Source organism: Pterocles gutturalis, unplaced genomic scaffold (genome assembly GCF_000699245.1).
Source record: "Pterocles gutturalis isolate BGI_N339 unplaced genomic scaffold, ASM69924v1 scaffold14103, whole genome shotgun sequence".
Lineage (NCBI taxonomy): Eukaryota > Metazoa > Chordata > Aves > Pterocliformes > Pteroclidae > Pterocles > Pterocles gutturalis.
This window is the reverse complement of record NW_010118297.1, coordinates 49,816-73,489: the sequence shown is the minus strand read 5'-3', so window position 1 is coordinate 73,489 and position 23,674 is coordinate 49,816. Positions and strand designations below refer to the sequence as shown.

At 39.6% G+C, this 23,674-nt stretch overlaps 1 protein-coding gene across 1 annotated transcript in view; it reads right to left on the bottom strand.

The window, feature by feature from the left end:
- LOC104463713 (glycosyltransferase-like protein LARGE1) overlaps positions 1-23,674 on the bottom strand; it is a gene marked incomplete at its 5' end in the record, with an annotated part of 62,952 nt that overhangs the window by 18,234 nt on the left and 21,044 nt on the right. Inside the window, 2 exons of the mRNA XM_010076152.1 lie at positions 2,832-2,995; positions 14,345-14,500. Of these exons, the coding sequence (XP_010074454.1) occupies positions 2,832-2,995; positions 14,345-14,500 (320 nt within the window). The remainder of the gene's footprint in view (positions 1-2,831; positions 2,996-14,344; positions 14,501-23,674) is intronic.

Below are 23,674 nucleotides of genomic sequence, written 5' to 3'. Positions count from 1 at the left end.
CCCCCCCCCCCCCCCCCCTCTTTTTCCAACATAGTGGAAACCTGTTAATCAGGAGACTCCAATTTATCAGCACTCAGATTTAGGGCAGCCTTTTAAAAATGGAATACTTGCCTAGCAAGAAATGCAGCAAAATGCCTTTCAAGGACTCCATGCAGTGGACAAATGGCATACATAACTTACATAAACGGCACACCTGATAATGCCTGCAAAGCTTTTCATGATAGTTAAGTGGGAACTGGGTTTTGCTGGCATAAATTTCCAGCTGAACAGCTTAGTGCCCTTCAGAATACTCCGTTTTGCTGTGTTGTTCTCATTGACAGGCTCCACTTCCATGAGTTTGAAACAGGGACTGCTGGGTGATGCTCCACAATCTACTGTCTGTAGGTTGTTACAACAGTCTCCCTTGATCATAAAACTTAAAATTACGTGTTTCTAAGCATAACATCACCAAGTTATTTTGGTTCTGTTAGTGGTCTTGAGGAATGCGTTCTCTTAAGGACTCTAGAGAAAATAAATATACTTCTGTACTGCATAATAATGAGGTCATAATTTAGTTGATAAATTTTTTTAAAGGTCCGATTCAGTCAAGAGAATTTTGCTGGAATTCAACAGTTTTGTGAGATCGTTTGTTTTCACTTTTCTTCTTAAGAATACTCAACCAATTTACAACTCATTCTCACCCAGATTTCAAGCAGTGTAATGCTAATTGTGTCTTTCCTTGTCCACATCCTGATCTCACATTTTCATAACTCCCACTCTGATTTCTGAATCCAGGTACATACCATACCTTTAAAAAGGCTGCCTAGCCAAAACACATGCCTGAAAACCACAGTGACACAATCAAGTCATTATCCAAGAAAACATCACATCAGTATAAAAGGTGACCATTAACCAACAATGAAGAAAACCAGACAAAGTCTGTCTCAAAGCTTCTATCTAAAGACATTAATGTTAGCTCCTAAACTGCATCCCCAAGCCTATACAGCACAGGCAAACATAACCCTGTCACGATAGTCATGCCAAGTCTTATCTCCAACAGGACTATAACTGGAGACACTGTGAGTTGCTTTTTTGCCTTTCCTCATCTCAGATGATCATTTGAAAGAACAATGTAGGAACTTAGTGTATAGTACATTGTTTATGTACATGTCATCTTACATCTGAGACACTATTCTTAAATGTCTACAGCTACGCTGGAGGAGTTTAATAAAAGGGGTTTAAAGAAGATACAAAAAAAAATAAGGCAGTAACTGAAAGATATGAAAGAAAACAAAGCAGCTAAACAGTTCTTTGGTATGGCATTATTTATTGATTTTAGCTGAAAGAAAGTATTTCCAACTCAAATCAATAATTTATAGCAACACACCAACGAAGTAGGGAAGATTTTTCCTCCACAGTATCAGGAGGGCTGTTCTTCTGAATAAAAATGTGTGGTTCTGTCTATCAATAAAAACATGTGCCCCAGTGAGGATCCAGAAAGGGAAACAGATGCTCACACTTTGCATCAGTGCCAGTGAATCAGCACTGAGCCCCAGCTCATTATTTTGAATTAAATTCTGGGGGGAAAATATACCATGTGCACACACAAGCTTTACTAATTTACTGTGGCACTCGCTCTGGGTCTGGCTTAATTTATTTCTTTAGTTTTTTACTCAAAGGCTTGTGAACATTTAAGAAATGTTTCCTCAATTAAAAATCAATAGAACAGACACTGATGCGCATAGGAAATCATAACACAATGTGCAGGATGCAGTGCTGAGGCACTGGCAAAACAGAATAGCCCTCATTCGTTCGTGTTTATTTTTAAAACAGGCAGTAAATGTTTTGTTGATCTGAATTCCTCTGAGTCTCCTGCAATACTGCTGACCTTCCACTGGTGTAGCAATGCTACTATTCACCAGTCACGTTGCCTTCTGTATGTGCTTCACTGAACGAAGTACCAGTTTCTGGCTAATATTCAAGGAGTTCTGACCTGTTTTGTAACCCACTCTGAGAGCAGTAACTACAAAGTTTGGACTAGATTTGAACTGAGAAGCAGAAGGAAAAAAGAGACTGACAATTCAAAATTTCACAAAGCTGGCTGATCCGGACTGCACTTTCAGAGCTTCTGAAAAATGACAAATAATTGCAATGGTGGGAATCAAAAAGGTGCAGGTGGAACTTATCACAAAATTGGTTTTTTTCCCAAATGAAATAACAGTTAAATTCCACTTAGATCAGAACTGAAAGTTGAAAAGAGTTAGAAATGTTATACAACATCTGTATAAGAATGCACTGACTCCTCTCAAAAGGCAATTTTTCATTTCACACTAGCATATCAAAAAGAAGTTTATTTTTAACTTCCCGGTTTGAAAATAAAATATTTAGCTTTTATTTTCATTGTAAGAAAAATCACTAATTGAAATTTTCTGCAAGGAAAATGCCAATGAAAGCGAAACTAACATTGTCTAATGAGGAAATACTGTGTGTAAAAACTTGGTCAGCTGCAACTGCTTGCCTAAGTCTATTAGAAACATCTCCTGTTTTTTCTGAGTTGCCACAAAACTCCCTAAACTTATAATGCCTGACAATCCTGACAGGTAAAAACCCCTGCAGTTCCAGTATTCAGCCTCTCATGAACTCTACTCCTGCGTGCACTGCAGATCTGAAGTCTGGATGCATGTGTGATATCTACATGTGCTACTCCTAGTTCAAGAAAGGTCTTACAGTATGACATCCAAGTTTCTACGCAAGTGAGTTCTTTCTCTCCTCAAAGCATTACATAGCTGGATTTCTCTGTAAGAAAATATTCATCGTCTCATGCTTCCAGATGAGCAAGAGATTTTCCCTACCTGTCCATTGAAAGCTGAGCCACCAGTGTTACATCAGTATTGTCTGAAGCAGGCTCATACTCGTAATGTAGAAAATACAAATGAGTGCGATGGACAGTGAAGCGTTCTCGACGAAATTCATAGCACAAGTCATCTTCGTCCAGCTCAGACAGCTGTTTCTGGAGCTATAAGGAAAGAGCGTACATAAAGATAAGTTCTTTATAATTATTTTTGGATTTTAGAGAGAATGAGGAGGTTGGTAACTTGCAGCATGAAGCAATGGGGAGCGGAAGCGGAATATACAGGGTAGCAGGGTTTTCCCAAACCTCACTCCCACAAGACACTGGACAAGAGACTAGAAGAAAGCAAGTAAATTGATAGGGCAGACAGATCATTGTATTATGGTCTATACATTGTATGTATTATCTATATTATGTACTTTCAACATTCAGACTAACAATGAAACAGCGAACAATCAGAAGTTTAATAATCTCCAAATATCAGAGTTAATGCTCCAATGTGATGCATAATGTCATTCCGTATTAGCTGCAGTGTTTCAAACTACTTGTAGACATACAGCTCCAGCAGACAAGACTCAGCAGCAGATTAAGCCTGTACGCTGGACTAAGCAGTTCCTGTTCTGCTGCCTCTGTCGGAGAACAGCAACTGCTGCTAGCAGCATGGACAGACAGCTGGAAAAGTAATATCTTTAACTGATCATTATTCCATCTCTTGAGATTTATGTACCTGCACCAGTTCAATTTTGCAATGAAAATATTATTCCAGCTGCAGAGGTGCCAGAATTAAGACCACACGTTTAACGGGATTTATGCTTCCAGATACCTAGTTTGAGAAATCCAAAGGATGTCAGATTGGCAGAGAACAGGTATTTTTTTTTTGGCTCCCTTGGAAACCAAGTCCTGTCAAAGTCAAAATGGGCATCTCAAAGCAGTCCAATCCTGAGTCACTTAGATATGGTACCTTTAAGAGAATAAAAGCTTGGCTCTGGGGAAAGGAGGAAGAGAAAAACTGACCAAATGTCTATGCAGATAACCAATTCCATCCCTGAACAGTATTATTTTAAAGCCAAACATCTGGCTCGATTATTTAAAATGCATTCATTTAAAAGGAAAAATCAGCTATACCTGCTGTAAAATGTACTACAAAAGCTAATGAAGATGAAAATTATTTATAGTCTTATGTCAAAGAGTTCTGTTTGTGTTGCCCTAAAATGTAAGCTATTAATAAAAGTACCACTTTTATATTTTATTTCTTAAAAGGATTCTATAAGAATATGATTGCATATTTAACAATAAATAAGAAAAATGTTCATTTTACAGGAATTTTACAAGTTTTGATAAAAATCACAGTGCACTTCAAAACTGTTCCATGCAACAGATTATTGAATTACAGACATTCATTTAGATTTAAAAATCTCTTCTTTTTGTTCTGTTCAGAATGATGATTTAAAGTTATAGTTTCTCCATCTTCAAGAAAAAAAAAGTGGAAAATATGTTTCTTGTTTTAACACTGTGTTAAGAAGAGCTGTTGTTCTTGGAACTATAAGCATAATGGTTGCCATCAACAATAATGCTTACAGATGAATGTTTTCCTGTGAAGACTGATGGAATAATTCCTGATATTTTCTTGTACATGACTCTATAATCTTCTTTTGAATAATGGAAATACCTCCTTTGATTTCAATGAGTTTTGGATCAGGCTCTCATTCTCCTGTGCTATCGTTCTGCACAGATCTTAAAACATTCTTCAAGAGAGACTGATTTTAGAAAGATGAGAGTCCGAATCTTGACAAATCTTTACTCAGGCAAAACTTTTGTTGAAACCAAGATCTCTTCTGGTGGAATAGAAATCAGGAGTTCTTTTACGTATTCTTGGCGTTTCATACGTTCTGGTTTACAAATCATCATTCAGCTGAGCCTGTACTTTATTTTCCCAATCACATTCAAACAACATTTGAATTAAACCCAATATTTACAACGACTAGAAAGAGTATTGTATCTTTCTGTTTCTTCCTTGAAAAGAGACATTAGTATGCTCTTAACAGAATTATCAAGGAGAAGACTGAAATTTAAATGCTTAAAACAACAGCAAAGCACATTACAGGAGTAGCTTACTATCCTGTTGTACGTACAAATGACCAGGCTAGAAGTTTATAAATGCACAGCAGCCATTAAACAGGCAGTCACTGAACGATTATCAGATTATATTTGGATTGCAAGCTAAGAGGATATGAATACTTAATTATGAGTTAAAGAATAACATTTGGGGCTAAATTATGGCTTTGTGCACTACAGAGCCCTGGGTGGGGGAAGAAGAGGTGACACATCTTCTTAGAGGCCCCAGTATTTTGATGGTGAAACTCACCAAGCCACAAAGTTGGTGATGGGAGTGAAGGAGAGCAGCAAACAGCAGAAGATCCCTTCTGCTACAGGGAAAGGGAAATATTCCTCTTTCTGTTGCATTTCATAGGGTCAGGATTTTGTCTCTGTTCTGTCAGACTTCTTCGGAGCTGCAGCTATGCTGATAGTCCACAAGGTTCTGTCTGTCACTTCCCTTGACTCATGCTCAGTACTGTATGTCACATTGGGACCCAAGAGAAGACATGAGATGTCTGTGTCCATGTCCCTTGGAGAGAGCGTGGCATGCTGTCCCTAGAAGGACTGTGGGCACGGGGTGTTCTGAGTCTCCCCCAGTCTCTGCCCCCAGCACCCTCCACTCGAGTGCAGGCAGGCTGCCTGGGGGAAGCCCAAGCACAGGCTGAGAGCCCTGGCTAATATGTGGGCATTGCTTGGAAGGATAAGACACACAGCTCCATCAGCACTTCGCAGGACTGCTTGTACAATCCTTGCTTGCTCATACCATAAGCCTAAACTGCCAGGCAGCCTTAGGAGCCATACCCTGCAGGCTGGGCAAACACAGCTTAAGGTGTGCTCCTTCAGGTAGGTCAACCAGCACACGACAGGCTGTGATTTGCCTGTAGCGTTGTCACTGCGTATGTGGCAAGCAGTCTGCATTAAGGATGGGACTATCCTGCAATGGTGAGGCAACAGGCACTGGAATGCAATAGCATGTGATTATCCATATGAAAACTCCTCTCCTACTGGAAGCAATGCTGGACACACTAGGCACTCTGGATTTGGTCCAGCAAAGCCCGTACGCTCACGTGCTATTTCACTAAAGTTAATGGTATGATGTGGACAAACTATCAGGACCAACAGCTGGGTGCTGCACAGTTTCATGCAGTTTAAGAGCCCTTTTTTCTCTCACACTTTCTTTGTTCCCTCCATTCATATACACATGCAGACACTCATGCTCCAGTATCACATACACATATAAAGGCTGCTTCCTCTTTACTATGAAGACACATACTATGAGACACATACAATCTATAAATGCCTATTGCACAGTGTCACATGCCATTTTTACACACATATTTAAAATGAAGAATGTTAAAGATACATGCAAGTCAAATAGGGAATTGACTAAGACAGACATATATATCCTTAAATTTATCTCTTTCTGAGTTACCTTATATTATTTTTCAGTCACATGATCACATAAAAATTCTCTAATGATATAATCTCATCTACAGCATGCATATTGCATGGATCCATTATTTACAGACAAAGAACTCACAGCTTCATGTAAGGTTTGCTCCCACATTATGTCTTCTTGAAAAGATGGGTTTATAATGTGAATGCTGACAGATGCCTATGCAAACAGATGCCTGCTTAAACACAGTGCACCATCAAAATATGGACCTTAATATCATCTGGATTTGATAAAAAGATGGCATCCCCATTATGGACCCATCCATTAGACTTATAACAATATGCCTAATATAGCAAAGACTTTTCAGCCTTAGAGTGACAGCATGTATTCTCATAAGCGAGTACCTGGTTAGCTAAGATTCATTGTTTCTGCAAGATTTTCAATGCTACGGCTACTTGTCACTGAGCATGTGGGAAATGTCACCTTCAGGAAACACTCTCACAACTGAAAAATGCATTCTTCTCAGACTGTGTATGGTAGCTGTTCTCTTAGGAAATATTGTACTGGGAAACAACAATGCTTTCATTAGCATCGTGATGTTACTTGTTGCAGCAATAAAATGGTAGCCATGACATGCATAATGCCAAAACAAAGAGACATATACATTAAAAAATATATGCTAAGTTACTTCTCTGAGCAACCAGCTGTGGCAGGTGATCAGACTTCATCTCAGGAGAAGTAGTATTTGAAGGTAGGCTGGCCAGAGAGGCACAGGCAGGCCAGAAGGTATTCAACTCTATCATAAATCATCATGATTTACCAGGTCTACTTGGCTGACTAATACATTTGGATGAGATGAGGTGCTGCATTCTATCCATGTGATAGATGGTAGACCCATGTGATACACAGCACACAACATGTACCTTTCACCAGCGAACTGGTTAGGCTGCTCATAAATCTCCCTTCCTAAGGCTGTTCCTAGTGTAAGCAAATTTGTGATAGGGTTTGTTTGCTTTTTTTTTTTTTTTTTTTTTTAAACTGCTGTGTCACAGAAACAATTTACTTCCAAAACCTACAGGATTTCATGTGAGGTGAGATCAATCCAAAATCCAGGATCAGAAGTATTTTCTTAGGGATTAGCAATAAAAACCACCAACAAACAATGTTTTGTCTCTAGAGGCTATTTAGATCTTGGGGAAGGGGTTAAAAACCCTAATGTAGGCACCACTCTTTCATCAAGTGTTTAAGGTGAGATGAGATGACACTAGGCTTAAGTCAGTCACTCAAATACCATGCTACAACAGGAACTGAGCAGCTTAGATGAAAACTTTTAACTTTCAGATCATCTCTCCTTCTCCCAGGTGTGTGCAGTTAAGATTCACAGCACAAAATCAACTCAGCTTAGCCACTGAGATGAAAACTAACAGCAGCCCAGGATGAAACTATAATCTGGTTATAAACTGCAGCAGTTTCATTTCCTCCTGTGTAGCTGTCCCAGTTTCCACCAGTAGGCAATTTGGATTGCAACGTTTAGCACTTTCAAAGTGTGTGAATTAATGGTTGCCTTTAGCATGGCATAAACAAAGCAGATGATGATGTAGGGAGGAAAAAGCATTCACTAAGACTTGTTTGGGATGACCTACATAAAGTACTTCTGGCTTCTCCAATGATTAGTAATAAAAGCCAGACTAATCCCACGTCAATTAAACCTTTATTTCTCCCATGCCATATAATCTTGTACATTTGCTGTGGGTCAAATTCAGCCCTCTGTGAAGCAAAGCTGTGCTAAGGACAAAGAGGACAGTATCTGATCAAGCTTACCTAGCAAGAAGACTTTTGCTGCAGCATGTAAAAAGTAGCTAATGCTCTTGCTAAATGGAAGTAATGTCTTATCTTGACTGCAAACAATCACCACAATTAAGAACCCAATTTTCAGGCATGTATAACATCTTAGATAGTTCTGTATATATGAAGTACAACTTCCCTTGATCTCAGCTGCAGATGTCAGATACTGGTAGTCCTCTGCATCTCCTTTCCCCAGGTCCCTGCCAAACCTTCTTGGCTGAACTGTTCCCAGACCTCCCTTGCAGCACAGTGCCTTGACTGCTTGGTCTCCTTGTTTTCACTTCCCCAGATAGTTCCTAGCCCTGTTCCTTATTGTGCGTAAGTTCCATGGTCCAAATCAGTCCCAGCCCTGTTTCTGGTTCCATGGTCCCTATTCAAGTAGTCTGCCAACTCCCTGTATCTACAGGCACTCATTGGTCCTTTTCTCTTCATGCTGCAAACACTCTCTGTCCAAAACCTATGTCTCAATTAACAGTTGCTTTTCTGCCTTTGATCTAGCTTTCATCCATTTTATGTGTGAATCTTGATTTTTTTCTCCTCCATACTGTCTGGACATCTGTGAGGGCCATGGATGTCCCTCAGAACAGTGACCAAATAGGTTCCTGGTCTCAGCTCTACTGTCCAGTCAGAACCTGGCATGGAGCATTCAGAAGAAACAGCCATAGAAAATGCTGATCTCTGTCCAGGTCCTCTGCCTGCAGCATGCTCAACTCTGCTGTATCACTGCTATATATATAATCTGGTCAGATGTATCCATGCACACTCCTAAGAAAAGAGTCTTCAGAGATCTGAGCCTCCTTAAAGTCAAAGAAAACAGTACTGACAATGTGTAAACCATGATTTTTCAGCATTATAATTTGCCTAAGTTTTCACCAGGTTGGCAAAAGACATGTTTCTGGCACAAGTCAGTTGCTTCTCTGAGGTATGGAGTATTTCCATGAAGAGGTAATCAGAACTTGTGGTGTGGGCAACCCCGCCCAAGCTTTTTCCCATATCTCACTTTAAAAAATGAGAGAAAAGAAAAAAAGAGGCATACCAGCAAGAAAAAAAAAACCCAGTCCACATGATCCCCCACCTAGCAATATTATAAGCAGTTGAAAGTGGTATAATGGCAACTTTCAGGCAACTGACAGGATGGGCTACCAGCTCAGCATTTAATAACAATAACAGTTATAATAATAGAAACAACACAGCTGGGGAAGTCAGGATTTCACCTCAAAACCGCCATATACCATCTGTTATTACTAGAGAAAGACTATGTCATGACAAAATAGTAACTTTAAATCCCAGTCCTACAAATGATGCTGTATTTTGAAATTCTGCAGGAGCATAGAGCAAAAGGGTACTCAAAGCATCAGTCTGACTACAAGTTCAGCATCCTGATACTGACTTGGAAGCTCCCTTCGCATGCTATTTTTAAGACATTCAAAACTGCTAAATATTTTAGTAGAGTTTATACTATGTGGTACATTGCTAGAATCTCCTGCTGTTCTGATGGATATTACAAGATGGCATACACAGTCATTTGCTGATATTAAGAATCTCTGGTTTTGCAGAAAAAAGTAAATACGTAAAAACACTTTTAGTAAGTAAGTATACACCTAAGCTAGTGTTTTCAGGGAGAACTAGATTTTTTAGTCTTTCTTTGTATTGTTGATTTGAAAATCTGAAAAAAAAAATCTGCAGGGAATTTTTTCCTTTGTTTTCTGACAGTTTTCTCTAAAGGGAATCTACTGTCCTTTTCTTAAACTGAGTGAAATCAGTGATAAACTTCCCACTGATCTTGCTGTGGGCTTTGGACCAGGACACAGGCTTCACTAACAGGGGACACCCCATTCAACCTTAAGATTCAGTGCTTTGGCAGAAGTACTTGGTGAGAAGCTGGCTGCAGGAAAGAAGTTTTATGAGAACGCTAAAAGGTTGAGTGTGTGCCTGTGTGCTAAAATCAAGCTTACAAAATCTCATAGCATAACTACAGAGACAGACTGGTACACAGAAGATCGTGTTGAAATATTTTAGACTTTACAGTAGGTCCTTTAGAATTAAATACGGGACGTAAGCAATAAAAGCCAACAGGAAAAATTCAGATTTGAGATTATTTTGAGCTTCGCCTTTGTGGGTTTCCCTAAAATCTTCTGCCTTGTATCAAAATAAGAAAGAAGAGGTGAGAAGGGCGAAATAGCATGGAATAAGTAGGATGGAGAGACTAAGGATGTGCTCCAAAGGCCACTTGAGTCAATAGCAGTGTTTCCAGAAGGACTTGGTTCATATTCTGAATTCGCCATCCAGAATCTGCACAAAAGGCAAGAGGTGATGGCAACACCAATTTGCAGAGAAGAATGTGCTCATTTTAGTACCTATTGAGTGAAAGGGACTTACAGTACTGCTCTACTGCAAGGACTATGTGACAGGTCCCTGTCCACAGCCCATCCCTGCAACACACAGGGTCTTATTTCAAGGAAAGGCTGAAACATGCATGTACACATAGACATACATATAAGAATTTTTACATAAACAGAAAAAATTACCTCAGTCTGTATTTCTTTGCCTCCAATACCTCAGTTTCAGAGCCCTATCTGTTCTGTTCATTCCCATTTGTTTGGAACCGGGTAACAGTGCTGTTTGGTGCAGCTGAGGATCAGCAACTAGATCAGGACTATGCAGTGTAAGATCCAATTACTGCCTTTAAACCTATTGAAATTCAGTCTGGGGTATTATATTTCCTTAGCAAACATTAAAAAAAGGAAAGTACAATCCTTCCACATGCATATAGACATATATGCTTAAGCATACACGTATGCTCTCGCACATACGCAGAGAAAGAGAGACAGATTAATGTAAGGTCTAATTACCTTTTAAGCTAATGCCCCTTTACATCTCTCTGGTACTGTAAAGAGCCTTTAAAAAGGGAAGATACACAATTTACATTCATTTTAAGGCCATCTCAGTACTGATGAGAAGGGTAAAGGGGCCTTAGAGTAACAGAACCAGCCCAATGGTACCCACTGCCACACTTCCTTTTCATGTTTTACAGATATTTGCATTACAAATGAGATTCCTTAATTACAGGTTGCATTCTGAATAAAACATCATTACAAATATTAAACTGTGGAGAAGCAATGGCTGTCATATTGTAACAAGACCTTACGGGTAGATTCTGATACAGCTAGACTGTGAATGACAGACTCACACTAAGCCACTGCTTCTTCCACAACAGGGCTCAGTGCATTTAGTGCTTAAGTAATTCTCTCATTATCAAAACAGCAGAGCTATTCTAACATTTTGTCCACTGGTCCACAATGCAGAGAAACACAGGCAGCTGAAGGAGCACCTTTTACCCATATACAATGCCTAGCATAATAAAGCCCATTTGTGTTTTGGGGCTGCTAGTTTCAGTTCAGAGAAGCAAGGAAAAATAATAGCTATTAAAATAAATCAAATAGCAATTCCTACTTTATACATACTTGACTTTGTAGAAATTATAGCCTTTTATGTAACATACATGCTTAGAAATCCTAATGGAAATGTATGGCTGCAATCTGTCATACTAAAGGTCCATCCAGCTCAGCACCCTGTTTTCAGCTGTGAGCTGGCTGCCTGGAGAGGACTGGAAAAGCAGGGCAAGTGTACAGCGATGCCTTAGCAGAACGTTCCCCTTGTCCTGAACTTGTGGTTCAAGGACTTTCTGCATCAAAGCTTAACTGCTCCTGATTGATTTTCTTTCCATAAAGAGTCACTTTTTGAGCATATGTACATTCTTAGCAACATTACCTCCTGCTCAAAGCTTCATTACATCGTGGGTGAAATGTCTTCGTTTTGAACCAGCTATTTGCTATTTCCACTTCATGCACCCTAGTTCTTGACTGGGAGTGACTGGGAGGAATGACAAACAGTGGTTCCCTGCTCACCTTACAAGATGTTCTGCTTTTGAAGAATATCCTGCAATACATCATGGGAATATACTGTATTTTAATAGGACACCTGTGACACTGCATGTGCTACAGCAGACAGAGTGATAGAAAGAGTGGTTTTCATGATAATCCTACTCTTAGGGTCTCATAACTTAAAAGCTGAAAATTGCTTTTTGTATTCTACAATAAAAAGGACATAGACAAGTTTAGAGGGGAGCTTACATCAAGGGTAAGTAATAAAAAACAACGTCTTCTGCTATGTGACTACTCTTAAGCTATCCAAAGTTAGATTTTTTCTATATCCGATCATTTTGATAGAAAGCTGTTAACTTTTTGGTGTCTCTTGGCAAGTTAGGACTCATATTTTTGTATGTCTAGCTCATTCTTTTCCAGTATCTCGTTTTTTCTTTTGATTTATAAATGGAAGAATGAGTTACATTTCTTTTTCAGACACAAGCCATACCATATACCATATTGCATTTTACTTGTCTTGAATAAGAAACAGGCTTGAACAGTTAGTCATTTCCAGTGCCTGTCAGCTAGATACAAGTTCAGTAAAATGAGCCATTTTAAACTTTCAGGACTGCCATTTTCAGCAGCAAGAACTTGCAAACTTGCATTAACTGTGCACTGCTCCCCAGCAACTTGTCATCTGGAATAAATCTGTTTATTAAGGATTTACAGAGCTCTGGAAAATACAGCAACAAGTCTGTGACTGCATTCATGTTCTTCGAACTGCATTCATGTTCTTCGAACCCATACAACATATTGTGAATTCAGTATAATTTTAACCTGCATTCTTAAAGTGTGATGAAGGTGTGGTTCGTTCTGTTGTTTTTTTTTTTTTTTCCTAAAAAAGGCTCATTCCCCTTTTCTCTTCCTATCCTACTGTCTGCTCTGTCTATTGTATCTTGATGTGTCTGACCTTCAGACTCTTAGTGGTTTTATCACATTCAGTTCACTTGATCATCTAAAAGCCTCTCACTCTTGCAAAGGATTTTCTTTTTCCATGTGCTTTTGCTCTCACTGTGTGATCGCTTTCCTCTCTCTCTCATCACCCCTGCTTCAGTCTCTCCCAGTTAATGTTTATCTCCAGTTTCTCATCATTCCCCACTCCTTTCAGAAAACAGCGGGATGGCTGAACATGTATCTGGGAAGCCATGCCTTGGGCTAAAATATATCTATCCAATCTCTGAATGCTATAGTTAAAAAATTGGGAATGGCATCTCCTGTGGTCATTTTATCCACACACTAAATGGAAACACTACAACCCTCAACGATGCTATTGATTGTCAGTTACTTCTTAACTGCTAATGTGTACATGATACTGGCTTTGCTTTATTGATTTTTTTACAGAGAATGTTGTATATTTTACAAATATCTTTTTTTTTTTTTTTTCCTGAAGACAACATAAAATGTTACCGGTTCCTTTTTATTTCCTTTCAGACTACATAGCCAAAATTGATAGTTGGTCTAGAAATCTCCAGAGACTACCTAATACACAAGGAGTTCTTATACATCTCTGTATATGTTTCAGTTAACAGTTTTTTACATTGGAACTACATGTACTATGGCACACACACACATAAGAACATCTATAAGTAAACATCCTTGATTTCAACCATTTTGAAAGGATTTACTTAACCTGAAAGATTCCGATTGCAAATTTTATGCAGATACACATAAATGCTCCTGTGTTTGGTTAGGGGCAGTGCAGAAAAAAACCTGCACAGTCTCATGGTCTATGTTTACCTTGAAGTATTAACTCATTCTATAGCTTACAGCGTGACAAAACCTCATAGACCTAAATCCAGCAGTCTTGGTATTTTAATTTCTTCTTCATTATTTGTGCATCACTGTATGGTGAATAAACATACAGCAACAAACAAGCTCCTCCCCTGGGAAGTTTTAGGTCTAAAGGTGAGATTTGCAAAATTGCCTAATGGAATTAAGAGCCCACATCCTCATTTTCAGTTTGTGATCTTAACCTTTATCAAAAATTTTGAAAAGGCAAGGCAGCCAAAAAAAGCAACAAAAACCAGAGGAAAGACAGGATTAATACAACAGTTTTACAGGCAAGGAACTGAGGCACAGAGAGATTAAATGATTTGCACAGCATCACTCTTGGAATCGGAGCACTGACCTCAATTCTCCTGACTCCCTCTGCACTGCACTACCAATACCACCAACTCTCCCAGTCTTCACGTGGCCTGTGTCTTGTAAGAGACACCCTTTAAACCTTCAAGCCCTAGACATTCCACTTACATTTTCACTGTTAACGTCTGCTTCACTGGGGCAGCCAAAGAGTTCCCGTCTCAGCAAATTCCCATCGTATTCCAGGAATGTCAGGTAGAGGTTGCGGAAAAACTCCACATGCTTGTTTTTCACTCGCAGCTTCTTTGGTGAGTTCCAGTGGATCACCTCAGGGAGAAAAAAGAGAGAAAACACATCCTGCTGTTAGAATACAGATTTGCTTTACCTGCTGTTTTTATGTGTGTTCAGTTTGCCGCACTCTTAAAAACAAAAAAGCCAACCCCAAAACTACACAGACTTCCTTCTCTCTTTTTATCAGAAAGGCTTTGCAATGTCTTTCACAAGGAACTCCAAACTCTACAGGTGATGTGCTTCAAAACTCCTCCATAGGATAACCTGCACATTTGAGTTAGGGTGCTGCTCTGGTTTGTGATGCAGTACCTCATAAGTGCTGCCACAACTCTAATCCCAGACCTGATAGGTTATGGATTCTGCTGAAGAAGGTGGCAGGAGGAGGGACACAGGGATACAGATATTAAAAATTAATCTCTGATTTCCACATGACTGTTTCAGCTAATGAAATTGATTCACTGTTTCAGGCCAGGCAGACTCTTCTCTGGTTAGGTATTGAGAAGAAAAAGCTTGAAATTAATTTCTGTATCCATTTACACCCTTCGAAAGGACTGAATTTCATCTGACTTTCTTTTCGCCATTGCTTCATTTAAACAAGACTGATCTTAGATGCATTACACAACACAGTGATGCAGCACAATGCTTCACCCTTTGAATTCCAATTTCTAGCAGGTATTTAGCCTCTGCTAAAGGGAGATGACTCTCACACTGGCCTAGATTTAACTGTAATGCTGACATAAAGGGCCTGATTCTCATTTACATCAAGGTAACTTTGCACTGCTGCCAGTGTGAACGAGAATGGGGCCCTAAGGAAAAACTAAGAGGGAGCCAAAAGTGGCTTGCAGGAATTATTTCATTTTATAGAGGCTGTATTTTAGGCATACACAAAAAAAAAAACAAACCACCACTAAATGCTTTGTATTCAGTTTTATTCCTGTGACTTCTAAAGAGATTAAAAAAAAAAAAAAAGGCTCCCTTGGGAATATTTCCAAGGTAGGAGTTCTGGAGGTTCTCTGAATCCATTAAGTTAATTGCGTGAAAGCACCGTGTCACTCACACACAGCCACAGAGCTGCAATGCCAGCTGCTGAGCTGGTCACACAGTCAGCTCTGCTCTGAACACTGCTTTGTGGGAGGGAAAGCACAGAGCTGAAGCATAGCACATAGAACAGAAGCAGCCCAGAACAGATGAAGGCAGTTCCCTTCTTGTCAGCAAGACAACTCCACAGGAACAGGGAGCCCTCCGAAATCACTCTATCTGTTGTTGAAAGAGTGGACTGGAGGAGGAAAGAGCAGGACGTAGCCTGAATTCTTCCTGTACTAACTCCAGCAAACAACATGGTCTCTCCACTTGGGTATTTATACTGCCATAAAAGCTATGGCACTCTCTTCTACATATCCAACACCAATGAAAATATCTCCTGATGGGGAAAGTATTATCCCTTCCTGGGATTCCACTGCTGAGGCTACTAGGGTGTCAGAAAACCATACATGCAGTTACAGAAAAGCAACTGCAGAGAAAAAAAGATCATTTCAGAAATTGGCAAATCACTTTTTCCAGTTATAGGAACACCTTAAATCAAGGTCAAGATGTATCTACACACTGTATAAGCCTGGGAAATTATTTGGACAAAAATACTTGGTGTAGATATTTTTCCCCAGTTAATGCTACATTCTTTGCTGGTTTTACATTTGTCCATATGTTTGGAAATGTAGCTTAACCATGCAATAACATGTCTCTGCATGTGTGTTAAAAATATAGAACACCACAGAAACAAAAGCAGCTTTAGGCAGGTGAAGACGTAAAGTTGACAGATTTTCTCCACTGAAAAATGTATCTTTAAAATCTCCTTTATTTGAAAACAACTTGACATATTTCATCCATTGCATTTAAATGCAGCAAAAGGCATTAAATGCATGCAAAAAAACTCAACGATTGAATTGTACCTCAGGGAAACAGGCACACTCAACAGAAGCATAAGGCTGAAGGAACCTGAAGGGCTCCTTAACAGTTTTACAGGTTACTAGGGCACATTTTTACAAGCAGTCATAGAATGGAAACTGCCTGCTGGTAACTTGCACTTATTCAAGAGTGGATCAAAGAATCTGAGAAGCTGGCAAATGGGACAAAAAATACATGCTAAGAAAAATCTTCTGTGTGTTCTCCCTCTCTGCACTACTCTTATGCTTCACGTGAGTTTCCTTTTGGATGTCTTCATGAGCATCCTATCCCCCTGCAGAGCTCTCCAACCACAGACCATGAGCACAGAAATGGCTAACGATGATATATTCAGTAACTGTTACGGGCCAGGCTCCTCGGTGCTGCAGGAATTTCCCACCAACATATACTATGCTACATCACAGCCAAGTACTGGTGTTGACGTCTCTACCCAGTAGTGTGGGGGATGATGTCAAAGCCAGACAACTGCAGTTGTCAGCATAGAGGCTCTTTACTGCTGTGTTTCAAAATCTGTTGTGTGTGTAAAAGCTGGTGAGTGTCAAGGGCCTATCTGGGTGGTTTGCATCTGATCAGATCTGAAATGTGTCAGGATGCTGCATGTGTACAGATGTCAGGGGAGCCTGGAGTGAACTGAGGAAAGCTGAACGAGCTGATGACTATCCAGAAAAGCTGATTTTTTAATCAAGAAAGAAAGCATACGCCAATGCAGCTGAAGAACATCAAGGAACTATGCAACCATCTGGATGACCTGAGGTAAGAAAACCACAGAACAGGCCTAGGAAAAAGCAGGCTGCTTTTTAAATGTAACATGATTAGATAAATATTATGTGATCTATGAAAGCACAAAAAAGAACAACAGGTTTTAAAAAGTGACAAGACTCTTAACCATTGACATACAACACTATATCCAAAGACCATATTCTTTTTCATCTGTCAGCCCACAAATTCACCTTCAGTTCTGACTGTAGCTGTCTAATTTGGTCTATTGCACCATTAGCCACTGCAGAAGTTGTACAGGACAAGACATCCTTGCATAGGCTGTCATGGGCATCAGTGAGGTACACAATGAAGTAAGTGGGCTGCACAGGTAAAGCTATGGCCATTACGGTAGAAACTTTATTGCGGGCAACAGTCAATCTATTGGAGAAAAAAAAAATCAGTTGTAAAGAGACTACACGGAAATCAGACAAAAAAAAAGGTCAAACTTAAAATCCCCTTTATTTGCAGACTGAGCAAGTGTTATCTCAACATTAAAAAGAGAAAGTGAACCTAGAAACTAAAAATCTCATTACTACAACATCCCCTTTTCAAGACTGAATAGCACCATAATACTGTGTTTATTTCTTTTTCTATTTTCTTTCCTAGTTTCTAAGCTATTCCAAAGCTCTGTTGGCTTACTGAGGAAATTACAGCTAGAACATATAAAATCCCTGTGCCATTATCTAGGCGGACACCTCAGAGACAGTGCTAGCCTTCAGGCTGTCCTATGGATCCTTCCCACTCTTGATCAAGGCCTCCTGAGAACTAAGAAAAATACGCTCCTTAATCTTCATTTAGCAAGTTAAGTACTGAAAGACCAGAACTTAAAACTCCACATCTATTTAACAGTTGGTTAGTCATCATTAAGCAACTTGGCACCATGTACGTTTCTGTTAATACCATCCTAGTTAATCAGCAAGCGTTACAACTCACTGATTATGCTCAGCCAGCCTTCTGGAATACCTCCATACACTTCTGACCTAGTGGAACAGGCTAACTGCACCAACAGTTCCCGCTTATTCACTAGGTTCTGACCCAAAGCACTTAAATGATGATACGGTTGCAGCCTCGTGGTCTGGCAATAGGATCTGAGATGGAACGTAACAGAGGGTGCTATATGCTGGTGGAGTCGTAGGGGAGGGCTCTACGGTCAGCTGTCTGCATGCAAATACACTGAAAACAAAAATCCCAGTAAACCTCCTTAGGTTAACAGCTGCATTGTCCTCTCTGGAGAGATTAAATATTGCAAATCTGATGTTCAAACCACTAAATTATGACCTTCAACACAACATTATTTCTATAGGTATCTTTATCAATTTTTCCCCTGAAGCATCTTCTCTCTCCAAAAGAATTATCTGGCCAAATGTTTTCTTAACCACAGTCTCTTCCATTTTTTACCCATAGACACATCTTGATCATTTCTCACTCTGCTTCAGCCCTTATGAAATCAGAGAATACAGGTTATCCTATATACCTGTATATACCTACTTTCCAGGCTAAAGGGGTAAAAAGTAAGAATAAATTAAGCCTAAATATAAGCCTAAAGAGGTTTAATTTCACAAAGCAGCTCTTAATTAAGTACATGAGCATTTCATGATTTGGATAAATAAGTAAAAGTAGTATTTTGTAGATGGAGAGCTTTCCTACTTAAAAATGAGACTCCTTATTTAGGCAACCAGACATTTCCCATTGAAATCAACAGGAGTTAAAATCTTCATCAATTCTGCATAGTAAAGCCACCTATATACACCACTTTAATGCCATCTAAATAGTTTTTTTTTTCAGGCACAGGTTATCAAAAAGTTTAAATATGTCCCAAGTGACACTGCAAATAAGCACCACACACATAACTTATGCCTTGACTGGAGATGTCTGGAAACTTTATTTTCAGACTGTGTTTTATCAGAAATGAATGGTTTAATAAAAGAAGCAATTTTCTCAGACAGGACCAAATACTTCACAAAAATGTCATCGGGGAGTTTTCAGAGTGGTACTTCTGAACTACATAACTGGAAGAGACTCATGTTGTAGCAGTCAGCAAGCCAGAGGTCCAGGCACTGCTTTTGAATGTGGGATTCAAATCCCTGCCCTCCCTGACTTGGTGCCCATGGTCCCAGAGATTACTTTACCCCTCTGCTTACTGCCTGTGCTGTACGGCAGTAAGCTGATAGACTGTCCCTATCTTGTATTTTAGAAAGTTCTAATTTTTCCTCAAAGGGATTTGCAGCTCTCCCTTTAAATTCTGTATCAATGTTTAACAGGCGGCCTCCTGTCTGGAAAAACACCCCTAAAACCACCTCTGCAATACCACAGTGCTCCCTTTTTGGCAGAGTGGAAGCACCTTACTGACTAATGTTTGTTCAAGGGAGAGGTACATTTAACCCTCTTGAGCCCTTACACCTGGTGTAGCTCTTCCTTGGTTGGTGTTAAAAGATGCAAGGCAGCAGAATGCCACAGCTGCTGCAGATCAGTGCTGAGGTGCTTGGACAGCATGGGGTGGCTCAGGGACTGGAACAGAAAGAGGTGCAACAGGTCACATTCAAGGCAGATTTGAAATGATATAATTGGGTTATGGACAAGAAGCTCTTTAAACTTTTTTAGGCAATCTCACTAAGTTGTGCTAGTGTGGAGGACATTCCCAGGGAGGACACATTGAATCACATAACACAATTTCAGAATGGGGAATTTATGAGGTTAATTATTTATCTGCCTGCTGATTTAGTATCAGCTGTGTTCAAAACCAGTTTGAAAAGCCATCAATAGGATTTAAAGCATTTCCCTATTTTGGGGTGGGAGGGGTAAATTCCAAGAATTTGATACACTCCCATTGAAGAGTCCAGCATCTGATTTTTGTGACTGTGAATTACCAGATCCTCTGTGTGTAAATAGCATCTGTAGCCTTGACAACCAGACTTCTCTTCATGACTGACTCATTCAATGAGGTCATGATTCATTGTCAGAGGCATCACAATTCATTACCTTCTTTCGTAGGATTTTTCTTGCCATTTGGTTTGTGACAAATCATAGTAATTGAGATTTCCTTACAGACAGGAAAAAGCTATTAACCAAAAAGAGACGCAAACACAGGGCCTAATGCAGCAAAAGTAATGCATAAATGAACCTTCGTTCCACGGAGATCCCCACACGCTCCAAAGCCCAGCAAGGCACAGGTCCTATAGCATGCGATTGTCCACTGACATTGCGGGCTGCTGGGGATTATGTGAGGAGCTAAGCAAGACAGGCAGTGGAAGCCTACATAGAATGACTATTAGCACTTCCACATCTTTTGGCCAGTCTTCAACAATAACTCCAGAGTGTTTCCCCAAGGTGTAACAAATGCCATGCAATAAATAAACACCTCTGGCCTTTAGAGACCGCAGCTGGCTCACTTGGCAAAAAGAATTAAAGGGCATCTGCTTCCTCTTAGCCCACTCTTGTTTTCTATTAAAGTTGTTAATTTCAAGACATTCTTGACTGATGCAAAGTATCAAAGTGTATCCCTAAAACAGCTGCCCTCAGGGTGGGGAAAGCAAGATTTCTGTAAGTGTAATTGTTTACATAAGTTTTGGTTCCATAGGCCACAGACAGCAGAACAAAGCTCACAGACTTCAGTCTAGTTATGTACAGTGTGGCCTCTAGCACTATAGAGTATGAAATAGGAAGTAAGTAAGCATTTAGATGATTAAAAATAATAAAGTAGTTTTATTTTGACATTTCTAGATGGATACAAAATTAGTAGTCGGCAACAGTGCAGAACTTGGTTATAAATATTTCCGTTCTTCTTACACCTTTTCTGAAAGATCCCCATACGCAAGTCCTCCCAAATTTGTACATGCTGCTCAGCTGCAGCAAGAAAGCAGAGTTCAGTGGTAGTCAAGCACCTGACCTTCTCTAACATAGGGCAGTAGAAAAAAAAATCAATAAAATTGTTAGAGATGCAACTTAATGAGGACTATTAAGAGAAAAAAGTGATCAGAATCCTCTACAGGCAATACAAAATATTCAGGTGTTCCACAGGCCTGCAAAAAGTATGCTGCTCGTCCTATGTTTGCATGAATGTGAACAAAGCAGCAAAGAAAAGTATATATGTGTGTATATATATATACACACATACATGCACCCCCAACCTGAACAGCAGCCAGCCCTGGATAAGTTTATTTGACACAATGTTGTGTGTAAGAGATGACAAATCCTCAGCTCCCATGGACTTTGAGGCCAGATGGAATTCAATCAGTGCCTCTTCAGTCTGACAAAAGGAATGCAGTCTGATTCGACTGAGGAATACTTGACTAAGACAGCTTTACCTTGAAATTTAAATCTCTCCCTGCATTTCCTTCTTTCCTACACTATTCTTCTTAATCCTCCAGTAAAAACTTCACAATCTGTCTTTCTCTCCCTCTAACCCTCTTCCCTCGTTTCTTATTCCAGTCTTACTATGAAATACAGGATATGCCAAATATGTTGTGTCACACCATTTATATTAAATGCCATGGAACTGACTAACTTTGGTGATTTTAAGAGTGTATTTTCTAACTTGGGCTAACGACATTTGTTTCTTTTTTTGAGACGACCACAAACTAAACCAGCTGGTTTCTTTTCAGAACTAGAATTTCTCCTGATTTACATAATGCAAATTCACAACTTTAATTGGTTTATGCTTTTTTTTTTTTTTAATTGTCTGAAGAATTTTAAACAGTGCTGCCTGGGGGCCAGTTCTTTAACTGCTGAATATGGAAAGAGCTTTATTAAAACCAGGGGGCTTATGTGCACTAGATAAGGCTCTGGCCTCTCTTTCAAAGCAAAGAATTTCACCCCGATTCAGTATTTAGGGGATAATTTTAGCAGTGGGAATAAGTCCACTTCAGCTGAAGAAATTGCTTATATGTCTGCACCCCTTGTTGAGTTAAATACCTGAAAAAAAGCCAGTGGAGGATACTATGCATCTTAGACTTCATTGCTGACACTGTAATGGAACAGACAGTGTGATACAATATACGGTAATAAACAACCAAGCCCAAGTTATACTTGTAAAGATAAATTTGTTAATCAACAATGAAGAAAAGGTTCAATTTATTTTTAAGATAATTCTATTAAATGCTTACTTGTAGGTGTTACATATGAGCTAGATGTCCCATACCTGATGGGGATTAGTCAATACAGTCATTGGAGCCTAAAGAGTGATTTGCTTGATTAGTTGTCAGATGTCTACTCTGAGGTTAGCTTAACCAGTCTCCAAAACCAGTCATGGGGATCACAGTTCAGCTGCTTAAATACAGATGTACAGCAACACTGAAAACACCTTAGGGTTATCCTGCCTGCTCATCAACTGCCTTGCCAAAAAGGTATTGTCTCCCATAGGTCTGTGTTGTATCTGCCAGTCCCACACAGATATCTGAGAGGATCTATGGTGACTCAAACCGTGTTTTGGCAATTGAACCAAACCCTAGATCCTCAGTTATTAGTGTCAGTATCTTCTTCTCATGAAAATATGTGTGTCTTAACCTTGTGCTGAATCCAGTTTGACTGTCTCAATGGTTTGTATGAATTAACGTCAGCCTCTAAATTACACAAAAATACTGTGACATCAGGAGGTGTATTTTTTCTAAAATTCATCTTTTAGAAAACATTTTCCCTGCTGCTACATCTCTCCTTTTGTTTCAGGCCTTGCAATTGCTGTCATACATGATTCTCAACATGAGCATAGAACTAAAGTCCCTTACTAGCATTTTGTTACAAGGCAAAAAAACAATGATGCTTTTAAGTCCCTGTGTTGATCCTGATGTACAAACATCTACCATAAAACACTTAGTGATCAGTGGACTGACCAGTGTACCAATCTAACTTTAAAAGCTGTCTTCTGTGGATCACACCTGAACAGCTGGTTGTGACTACTTCATGTATGAAATTCAAGCAATACTGGCCAGCTTTGACAGGTCAGTTAACCCATGTAGTAGATCTTCTGTCTTTTGGGAAGTGCAGGTTTTGAAATCAGTGTGTGAGGGGTGATTGATTTTCTATACTGCTCCAGTATCTGGTGTTCATATTGAACACTCCTGCTGTTGTTCTACAAATTGTTACAAGGGAAAATTTGGTTAGATTTAGGGAATATATTGCACTGTGAGGGTGGTGAAACTCTGGACCAGGGGGCCAGGCAGGTTGTGGAATCTCAGTCTTTGCAGACTTGACACTCAACTGCACGAGGCGCTGAGCAACCTGATCTAAGTTGGTCCTGCTTTGTGTGGGGTTTGAATAGTCTCCAGTGGTCCCTTGCAACCTCTTCTATGGTTCTGTGTTTTCCTTTCTTTTTTTAAACCTCATTTGCTAAAGCATTCTCAAAACATGAATTAAGTATCTGAACCTTACATGAATTTTAAAATGAACCACCAAAAACTGCTTAATATTTACTGTGTTCTGATGCCATCAGTCTGCTCTGATGGAAGCTGCTGCTGTTTAGCCAGCCAGTCTTATTCTACACCTGGCAGAAGCTCAATG